Below are 10,605 nucleotides of genomic sequence, written 5' to 3' on the forward strand. Positions count from 1 at the left end.
GACGTGAACTCCTGGGACATGTAATAAATGACGCCAGGCACAGCAGTGCAGGTCACGGGTTAATGCCCGGAGGCCCTGGGGGGCAGTGAGCAGAGAGCACTGGCATGGGGCGAGATGTGATCCAGCAGCCTAGAGCAGCCCGTGGTGCTGTTGTAGCTGGGGGCAGTGGCACGTGCAAGCAGGGTCTGACGCGGGCAGGAGACTCCTTGGGCCGAGCTAGGCAGCCAAGAGCTGACTGGTTTGTCTCAAAGCAGGTGTGTCCAGGGCAGATCGGTGCAGCAGGCTCCAGCGGGGCAGCGCACCCTCACAGAGAGGTGGTTTTGTTCGGCTTCGCCCCTTCCTCCTGCTCCTCCTGCTCCTCCGGCTGCTCCTGCAGCGCCTCGTTCTCGTAGCCATTGGGGGTGAGCCTGCCAGGACTAGGGAGAGACAGAGAGGACACAGCGTCACCGGGCAGCTCTGCGCAGGGACGGGGATGCCTCCAGAGCTGCGTCTACTCAGGCCCTGGCTTCATAAGGGGCATTTTTAACACATGCTCATTAATACGTTCATTAACACTTTTTCTATCTGGCTGGACACCAAAGGGTCTCCTGGCGAGCTGGCTGCCCTGGCTGCCTCTGGAGCTCCCCTTGACCGGCTCTGTAACAGCTCATCTGCACTGGTGCTTTCCCATGTGTTACTTTACGTGTGACACGGATGCCCCATGTTCCCTGTGGATGCAGCTGCCAGGCGTGAGCTGTGGAGGCAGGGGCTGCTGCACAGGGTCCTGGCCTCGGGGGTGTGACCCGCGGCTAAGAAAGCTGGTGGTGCAAGCCCATCTTTCAGGGCTCCACCCAACACAGCTGGGCTCTTGGAGGACTGCTGAGTCTCGTGGGTCTCTAGGTAAGCATTACAAGCCTAGGTGCTGCCCTGTGGTTGTATCTGAGTATTTGCGGTCTCTTTGTGCACTGAGAAGGCTAGGGTGCTGCCTGGGATGGGGGAGAACAGGGATCTGCAGCCCTCTCAGGGGCTGGGAGCCTGTGCGGGGGCTAGTGCTGCTGGCTGCCATGAAGTGCTTTGAGGTGGATGGCAGAAAAGCTCTAGGTGGGAGCTGGGTGCTCTTCTCACCGTGGTGTGGCTGGGACGTGGGCCTGGTGGCTTACAGGAAGGCAAGGGAACAGCACCCAGCTTTGCCACTCGCTAAGCCACAGCTCCAAGTGCTGACTCCCTCCCTGCTTGCCACAGCCTCTCCAGGGCTCGTGCTGGGCATGTGCACCCCTCCTGCACTGCAACGTGGACTCCACAGTGCAGTGATCCAGCCTATAGGAAACCTGCTTATCTTTTGTTGTTGGGCAAATCGAGGCACAGAAAGATCAGGGACCTGTCCAAAGCCCTGCAGCAGAACCATAAGCATGGTCCCAGGCTCCTGGGCTGCCCCCTTGGCCAAGCTGATGGGAACAGCCAGGGAGCCTGTAGCTGCTCAGCTCTGCCCTCACAACAGCCAAGGGGCACAATGGAGCTGGAGGGATCCTGGTGCACTGGGCAGTGCCCTCAGAGTAGCCCCATGGGAGGGCCGCAGCCATAGAGGGGAGGCATTACCTGGCATCAGCCTGGTGTCCCTGGGTATCCTCCTCGTCCCTGGGAGAAAAGCAAGGAAGCAGAGAGTCAGCCAAGCTCTGCGGGGCTGTACACCCCAACCACAGGCTTTGGCTCAGGCACCAAACAGCCAGTACCCCTGACTCTGCAGAGCCTGGGAACAGCTCCAACAGAGACCTCCCGGAGGCTGCCAAGCAGAGCCCTCTGGAGAACCCGCGCGCCTGGGCTCCTCTCCTTGCTACCATCACCCAGGAGCAGGGGCAGATCCAGAAGGGATGCTGCTGGGGCATGGCCACATCCCCATTTCTCACCATGCGGCAGGACCAGCAGCCGGGGACTTTTTTAAGTCCCCAAAGCAGGTAAAATATTCCCCTCCATGCTCAGAGACACGTCCCCTCTCCTTTCCCCAGTCTTCCCTGGCCTTCTCTGTCAGCCCAAGGCAAAGATGTAGGGAGGGGGAATGTGGCCACCACTGCTGCAGTCCCAGGCTGAGCCTGCCTCGTGCAGCCCAGCTGGAGCTGGGCAGAAGTGACTCTGGAGCTCTGCTGGCTCTGGGGATGGCAGTGACAGCAGCAAGTGGAGGGGGACAAGCCTCTGGGTAGGAGGCAAATTTCTACCTGCTTTGCGTAGCTAATATAGCCCCTGCCCACTGCTCCTGCAGCATGGTCTGACTGTCCTGGTTCAGCGGGGGGGAGGGGAAGGTAGGGAGGGGGTGCAGCTGCCCTGAAGCACCAGTCACTGCCTCCGCACCCCCCAGCCCTTCTCCCCGGCTTTGCAAAATCCTGCATCCACTTGTGCCGAGGAGGTCAGAGGCTAAAGTCTCTTTTGGGGCCCAGGATGATGCATTTATACAAGGGCATAGCCGTTTTCTGGAGCTGCCTGTTCCTGCACTGGCGCAGAGGTGTCACTGCTTTAAACACTGCCTGAGCCCCCAGTGCTCATACCACCCAGCTCCCCTTCAGCCAGGCAGGAACCGAAGCTATCTTCCCCTCTCAGCCCTCGGAGAGGAACCCAGGAGTCCTGGTTCCCATTTCCAGCCTGAGCCATATGCAAAGCATTTTTGTCTCTCCGTAAAAACTCTGTGCAAGCTCAGAGCAGTCAGCAGGGGCCTGCCTGCACCAGCTCTGCAGTGCAAGTCACTGTGAAAGCAGTGGCAAAGAGAAGGCAAATGGGGGACAGGGAAAGGAGCAGCACAAGAGGGTGCTCAGGACCAAGCAGGATAAGGCCACGTTAAAGGGGACAATCCCTTTGGCAGCCCAGGGGGACAGGCAAGAGCCCACCTGTGCTTCTTATAGCACAAGACTCTGTTGATGATCATCAGCAGGAAGACGATGAAGAGGAAGACCACGACGGCTGTCAGACCCACCAGCCAGGGCTGCAGCTCATGGGAGCCTGACGTAGTGCCCTTCACAGCCCCTGCCAAGCCAAAAGAAGAGGGGTCACTTCAGGAGAGGGCCCGATCCTCTCACAGGTATAGGGCCCACTGGCACTGGGGAGCTCCCTAGCCAGCCCCAGCATCGGGGCAGCCAGCCTCCAGTTCCAGCCACAAGCCTGAGCCCGGGCCTGGAGGGACCAGCCTTCCCCAAGACTGCTACTTGCCCCAGGTTCCCTCCAGCATCCCGGAGCTCCATGTGCTCCTGCCGGCCTGGCAGGTCCACCCCCAACACAGTCAGCTCCCTAAAGGCACTGGCAGAGTGCAGCAGGGAGGCTACCAGGCTAGTGCTGGGCTCGGGGGACTCCATAAAGCTCCCTGGGCAGGGACAGGGCAGTTCAGACCCTTGTGGGGGTGAGCACAGCCCCTACCCCAAGCTCAGGGAGGGGACACACACTGCCCTTTGGATGGCCCAGCCGGCCTCCCCACTATCCAGGGGTAGGTGATGGGCAAGAGCTTTCCCTGGGAGAAGGGAGTCATCCCAGAGACAAGGAGACCATGATCTGACTTTCACTGGAAGGGGTGCCTGTCACTAAAGGGGGAGAAGCTGGTCAGGCACAAGGGGGCTAGGGGGGTGGGGGGTGCTGGACCCACCCAGTCGGTCTCAGAGGAGCGGGCTGAAAGCCTCTTGCAGTGGTGCAGGGCATTTGGGCTGGGCTGGGCTGCTGGGGCCCTAGGGCACAGGTAGATGCCTTAGTCTCTGTGGGGGAAGGGGTACTGCCTGGCACAGCCCTGAGAGGGGGTCAGTCCCTGCCTTCGTTCCTGGCACTGTTTGGTGGTGCCAGTGCCCAGGGTTAACTCCTGCCTCCCCAAGCAGAGGGGTGATGCCTAGTTAGAAGCACATGACTCAGGACGGGAGATCCCTTTGCCCCCTGAAAGCAGCAGTTCAAACAGGACTTGAGGTTTGCAGACAGGGTCCCTGGGCCAGGTCATGGCCTCCCCCAGCAGCTGGAGCTACTGGGGCCCTGTAGGTCAGGACTTCAGCCAAGCCTTTCCTGGGGCTCGGGCACAGCACAGGGGGGCTGGGAGGGGCTGCAGTCAGACTCTCAGCTGTCTTGTGCCCCCAGCACTGGGAAGGGAGCTCTGCTGAGCAGCGTAGCGTGGTCCTCGAGGACAGGCAGACATGGCCAACCAGGAGCCCAGGGCTGGAGGACTTGGTGGTGCCTGGGAGTCACCCTTGGACATCTCTCCTTCCAGAAAAGACAGACTTTTTTTTCCAGCCTCAAAAACCCATTGAGACTCCTAGAGCATTTACCACCAGCCTTGACTTGATGCTCCCCTCTCAGAAGGGAGGAGATGGTCCCCACCCCACGGACTCAGGGTTCAGGACCAAACCTAGCGGGACAACTTCTGGCTCCACTGTCTGACTAGGACCAGCCTGGATTCACTGCCAAGAGCCCCTGGTTCCTGCTAGCCTCAGCAATGGCAGACTGGGGCCATACTGGACACTGGTTCCCCGGTGATTATTATCCACCAGGGGAATTTTTTCCAGCCTTGGCAGCCACAGGACTTAGCAAACCCTTCCAAAGGTGCATGGGGCTGGGCTCCAACACACACCAGAAGGGGATTGTCGTTAGCTGTACAAATAGCAATGCCCGTTGTAAAGGGCATGGATGTTCTCCAGCACTGCAGGCTCATAGGTCTTGGCTGCCCCTGCAAGGGAAGGGCAGATAAACCAACACAGACCTACCAGCCTGGACCTGACCAGGGCATTGTGTGTCTGTACCAACAGCCCGATGGTTACAGCACTCAGCACCCCCATGCTTGAGACTGTCCCCTCCCTGACTTAAAGCAAGGACTTCCACACAGGTCTCACGCAGCCCAGGAAAACTCTCCTCTTGTTGAAGCTCTTCCATGTTGCATACAGACTCAGACACGTAGGATAGCTTCACCAGGAGAGGTTGCACCCCTCACCCCTGCAACCAACCCTCACTCCCACCAGAACGGCCTGGTGGGGAGGATGTGATGCTGGGATGTGAGGCTGGTGTTCAGATCACCCACCCAACCAGCACGGACTGAAAATCAAACCTTTCCCTGTGCCACGCTGGAGGAGTAAGGGGCCATCCCCCGGCAGCAGAGAAGATTCAGGGTGTCATGGCCAGTATCAGGCAGTGTCTGATTTTTCAGGTCACTGCCAAGGCCCAAAAGCATCATCCAGAACGGCTCTGAGTCCAGCCCCAAGGAGAACTCTTCTAAGCAAGTCTCGCCAAGCTGAGGTGGCTTTGTGTTGGATGGAACGAACCAGCTTTTTGGGACAGGAGGGAAGTTTGAAATGAGATGTTTCAAACTGAGAAATTGTTTCCAGCCCCTAAAACAGGAAGTTCCACTTTTCCCGTTCTTTCTCTTACTTGCACAGTTTGGCTAAATGGAGACAGATCTGTCCAACGGCTGGGCATCATCACCAAAGCTGCACTTTTCAGCAAAAGTTTTCCTCCAAACTTGCTCCCCAGCTCTAGTCCTGACAAAGCCTGCAGAAGTGCCAGGACTGTGCAGGATACCAGAGGCCCTTCCCACCCACACCGTACCCCTCTACGCCCTGCAATGGGGGCTTTTAAGCCTTAGCTGCAGGGAGAGTTGGGACACTGCTGAGTCCCCAGCATCTGCCATGGCAAAGACCCTGCCACAAGCTGACTCCGATCCCACCCACCTGTTCAAGGTGCACACTGATGATGGTGACCAGGACAGGCAGGCGTGGGTGATGGTAAGCACTGGCCAGGGACTGAAGGAGCAAGACAGAATGATAAACATCACAGCTGCTTCCAGCTACAGCTCTTGGCCCTGAGCTGGGCCCTTGCCAGCAGTAGAGGAGCTACCTGGCCAGATGCCGCCTCTCACAGACAACAATGCCCAGCAGATGACAAGGTTCCTGTGGCACCAGGGACCAGTGCTGGGCATAAAAGCCAGCTTCCAGCTCTGCAATTCTGATCTGGCCAGGACAGGGTGGCTGCAGATACACGGCAAGCTGAACAAATGAGATCCAAAGCCATCTGTGTGTGTGGGGTAGAGGCTGCTGTCCCTCACCATGCAGCAAAGAGCCCTTGAGGAGGATGGAGACCTCTGTCATTCCAGAAGCATTAGCCATCATCCCACGCCACGCTGTATGCTCTCCCTTGACCGGGTCACTCTGCCCCATGATACTACCTGGCTGCTCGGGCAATGCCTCTATACAATTAGGAGGCAAGTTGGTATACTAGGACAGGGACCCAGAATGCATGGCAGGTCACCCAGATTGTATGGTCCCAAGCACAGCCCAGATGATGCTCCAAGCCTGCCTTGAGCAACGCTCTAGGCTACACTGGCACCAACAGGACTGAGCTGAACCGCCACAGGGGTCCTATGGGGTGGGACTGCCCCAAACTGCGTGCAACAGTAGTGCCACGACTGTTGCGTCTGCCCAGTAGAAGGAACCCAAGGAGCAGGAGCAGGAGCAGGGACCTATGGAGCCGGCAGAACTAAAGGGCAAGCAGTTGGAGCAATCCTACATCCTTGGCACGGTGGGTCACTCCACCAAAATCTGAGGCCCAGGGCCCACCAGGGAGGTCACAGCCAGCGCAACATCCTGTGTTACTTCTGTCCAACCTATGGCTGCCCCACCAACGTACTCATTGATGAGGACATGGCCTTTATGTCAGAGATCTACAAGGAGCCGTGTTCTCTGGACAGCAGCCGCAAGTTAAGGACAACAGCCTGCACCCGCCAGGTCGTGGCTACTGCAAACAACCCAGCCAGATGCCACCAACAGAGCTCTGCACCCGAACAGGGTGAAACCTGGCATCCTGCATCTTAGCATGGCCCAATCTGCTTCCATTGTGATTTGGTGCAAAACCAGACATTTTGCTTTTTCCTGTGAAACAGAACTGCTGGGACGCTTGGCTTGGGCCATAGAGATTTTGGCTGGATTTCCCGAATCTCATTGCAGAAGCTGTGGGGTGCATGCTGGTTTGTGGGCCCCCAGAGCAGAACTAGGGAGTGGGGCAGAGGGCACTGGGGGTGCTGGTCTTGGTGGGGAACAGGAGGGTCTCCTCCAGGTTCCCCCAACAGTCTGCAGGCTTGCCCTGCACAGCTAGCCGGGTCACTGTGAGCCTGTGAGCGGACTCCATCCCCAGGGGAACTTCCCAAGGGGGTTGGTGCTGGTCAGGACCCAGGTGTGGTATGGGCTGGCACCTGAGACCCCCTAAACCAACCCTGGGGTCCCGCACCCAACACTCCTCTTTTCCCTGTGCCCCCCCACCCCAAACACACACACACACACACACACACACACACACACACACACACTCCCCCGGTCTCAGGCAGGGAGTGGGGCACAGCCCCTACCGTCCTGGGCTTGCGAAGAGGAGGCGAGGAGCAACAGCAGGAGAGCAGCTTGCAGGGGGGCCATGGTGCCTGGCTTGCTGAGCGCCTGCTGGGGGTGTGGTAGTGCCTCTGTGCGGCAGCAGCAGGTGGACAGGGCTGCTCGCTCACTCGACACTGAACCTGAACTCAAAGGGCAGCGCTTCTTCCTGATAAGCTGCCCCCGCCCTGCACCGAAGGTTTCCCTGGGACAGCCCACCAGCCGGCTTGTCCTGTTCAGGGGAGCCCATGCCAACACTGGTCTTAAAGGCACCAGGGCACCTAGCTGTCTCTACCTCTTCGGAGGCGCTGACAGAGCGCGGCATGGGAAAAGAGGCACTTGCATGTTCCCTGCCAGCGCCGCGGGTTGCTACGACTTCAGCGTGGCACAACACAGGGCCCACTGTGTGAGCAAAAGATCCAGGCCAGGGCTCAGGGGCACCCATGCAGGGTGTTCGCCTGTGAGCCAAAGCTCCCAAGGATTTTCTGGGGCCTGTGTGTGTCTGAGGGAACCCGGCATCTGGCAGCCGCAGCGGAGATTCCCACCCCGGTCCGTGGCAGCCCGGACACTGCTTGCACACTGGGCTGAGCCATGGGATGGGCCATGCAGCGTCAGGAAGTAACTGGTCCTCCATGCTCGAGGCCTCTAGGGCAGTGCCCACAGGCAACCCAGCCAACACCACTGCAGCCAGCGGCATCCCAGTCTGCCTGCCCTCCCGGTTCTCTCCCCACCCCATCCACCTGCAGGGAGGCTGGGGGCAAGGAGAGCCAACAGCACTGCAGGAGTGGGTGCACTGGTCACAACTCTGCCTCTGGGCACCTCCCTGCAACCCCTCCCCATGGGTGCAATGTCATGTCCCCCCATTCTGGACACAGCAGCACTGGGCCATACCTGCCTCCCCTGCAGGTTCGGTGGACAGGCAGCTTCCTCCTCCTGCCTCTGGGCCAGTGGGGGTATGACCCAGCGCTGCTGTGTCCAGAATGGGGGGACAGATGCCTCCAGCTGGCCCTTCCCTGAGGAGCAAGGTGAAGGAGGACAGGGACTGCAGCCAGGGGGCTGTGCCGCAGCCTCCCCCCATGCAGTGGCCTGTGGCAGCGCTGGGCAAACGGGAGACAAGGCCTCTGCCCACAGTGCTCCTGTGCCCACGGCACCACCATTTTGCCAGACTGAGCTGAGCTCCCCACAGGTGGTGCCAGCCTAGGTCAGGCATGATCTTCTCCAGCCTGGTCCAACAAACTGGTGCCTCTTCCAGTCCTGCCCGCAGGCCCTGGCCCTTAGTTCCAGCTGCAGCAGCAGCCCCTGCCTGTAGCTCTGGAGGCCCCTGGTAGAGCCCCTGCGCTGGCAGCCGGGGTGTCTGCGGGCACCAGGCTTGCTCCTGGCCAGGAGCTGCTGTTCTGTGGGCCTGGCTGCTGTCCTGGTAGCAGGAGCCTGGGGCCACTTCATGCTGGGAGAGTTTGTGCCAACCATAAACTGCTAACCATTAATGCCATTATCTGGAAGACCTTGGCCGATCAGTCCCAGCAGCAGGACTGGAGATCTGCCTCAGCAGAGGACATAGGGCACCCTGCGCCTACACTGGCAGCCAGGGACTGCACCCCCCGACTGCAGCTGGTGCCTGTGGGTTAGGATCGCACAGCGCCCCGGATGCCACGTGGCTAGGATCTCACAGGGCAGCAGCTGTGCGCCCTGCACGCCTTGGCTGTCACAGGAGCCCAGAGAGGCAGGCCATGCTATTTTGCAAGGCCACCTGAGGCTCAGTGTAGTAATGTGCTGCATCAAGCAGACTGGGAGCTGGTAGCAGGATCAGGAACCGGGGCCCTGTCCCCAGCTCTAACCACTACACAAACTACCTGCCCAAAACAAGGGTCTGGCTCCCAGCCCCTCTAACCCACCGGACCCCAGACTTCTCCTGGAGCTGGACAGGCCTGGTGCCCAGCTCTCACTGCTTTAACCCACCAGACCCTACTCCTCCCACCGCAGAATATGGTTTGGGACCAGCGAGAGAAAGTTAGCTATGTTAGTCTGAGTCAGGCAGAAGGCATAGGAGAGTTGCACTTTTTAGACTAATTCAGGCGCATACGCTTTCATAAGCAGCCGCTCACTTCTGCAGGGAGCAGGTGTGCTAACAGAGAGAGAGAGTTAAACACAAAGGACAGGGAGAGGGATGAAGGAGAGGGCAGTGCTGAGAGGCAAAGGTGGACTGAAGAAGAAAACAAGGCAGTATACCTGTAGGGGCCATAAAAGTTGATCCAGGTAATGTGATAAAAATCCAGAGTCTGCCTTTAGACTGCACATCACACACGCCAGCCTGCAGAGGATTTCTTGTTGTGCTGTTTTGCATTCATATTGGGTTTTAAAGTTTCCTTGTCAAAAAACAGCTACCTGAGGTCGGCGCTGGATGGTCCAGGGAGGTCACGGCGCATGGCCATGGGCGTGCGTGTCTTTCTGCCACTGATGTCAGCTCAGTATCTGTGCTTTCTCTTGCATAAGGACTGCCCAGCTGTCCAGTGTACAGCAGAAGCACTGCAAGCAGGTGATGGCCTATATGACATTGGCAGAGGTCATGTCTGGTCCAGTGATGACATAGTCTATGCTGATAAAGGGGCACAGCTGGCATCTGGGTCTATTGCAAGGCTGGTGCCTCAGTGAGAAGAGGAGTGAGGTGGTCTGTGGCTGCAGAGACACTGTTTGAGGTTCGGGGCTGCCTATACGCCCGGACAGGCTCATCTCCCATGGCTATCTTGAGATGGTCATCATTTTCTAGGCAGGGCTGGAGGTCCTTAACAGTGGGACTACTGGCAGGGTGCAGGAGAGGCTGGTCAAAGTCGGGGCAGGTTCTGAGCAACGATGAGCAGAGCAAGTGGGCCAGCTCCCCGCCTGGCCCCCGCTCCCCTTCTCCTGGCACGTGGGCTGTGCAGGCAGCCTGTCCCCTGGGCCCGAGAGCGGAGCTGGCATGCACGTGGGAAAACCAGAGCCCTCTCCCCTGAGGAAAGTGCCTGGCACCGTTCATGCCAGCTCTGCTCCCCTCAGCAACCAGCTCGCTGGAATTTGGACTTTAGCACAGTGGTTCAGGGCCTGAAGATGCCATGGAAACAGCCCCAGGGTGTCACTGGGAACAAACAGCCACTGCCTTCCAAGCGCAAGGCTCATGGGAGGTGATAACCCAGGGACCGCCAAGGCCCCGAGAGGCCCCTCTGAGCCCTGCTGTTCAGACACACCCTGGGCAGCCTCTCGAGGGACCCACGTGGCAGGGGACTGCGGAAAAAGA

The 10,605-nt window shown here is 59.0% G+C and overlaps 1 protein-coding gene across 1 annotated transcript; it reads right to left on the reverse strand.

Moving 5' to 3' along the window:
* Window positions 1–7,481, reverse strand: SMIM24 (small integral membrane protein 24). Its single transcript, XM_090027366.1, has 4 exons — window positions 7,322–7,481; window positions 2,853–2,988; window positions 1,576–1,614; window positions 1–416 (listed from the first exon to the last, which is right to left on the reverse strand). The coding sequence occupies exons 1-4, from the start codon at window positions 7,383–7,385 to the stop codon at window positions 305–307; spliced, it is 351 nt and encodes a 116-aa protein (XP_089883492.1). The 5' UTR covers window positions 7,386–7,481; the 3' UTR covers window positions 1–304.
* Window positions 7,482–10,605: the final 3,124 nt, after the last annotated feature.

This window comes from Crocodylus siamensis, chromosome 14 (genome assembly GCF_052110815.1).
Source record: "Crocodylus siamensis isolate JL-2025a chromosome 14, ASM5211081v1, whole genome shotgun sequence".
NCBI classification, from domain to species: domain Eukaryota; kingdom Metazoa; phylum Chordata; order Crocodylia; family Crocodylidae; genus Crocodylus; species Crocodylus siamensis.

Coding starts and splice junctions, on each gene's coding strand:
- SMIM24 (XM_090027366.1), bottom strand. CDS start 7,385: ATGGCCCCCCTGCAAGCTGCTCTCCTGCTGTTGCTCCTCGCCTCCTCT. Junction 2,989..7,321: donor CTCTTCGCAAGCCCAGGACG/GTAGGGGCTGTG, acceptor TTGGCTTGGCAG/GGGCTGTGAAGGGCACTACG. Junction 1,615..2,852: donor TTGTGCTATAAGAAGCACAG/GTGGGCTCTTGC, acceptor CTTTTCTCCCAG/GGACGAGGAGGATACCCAGG.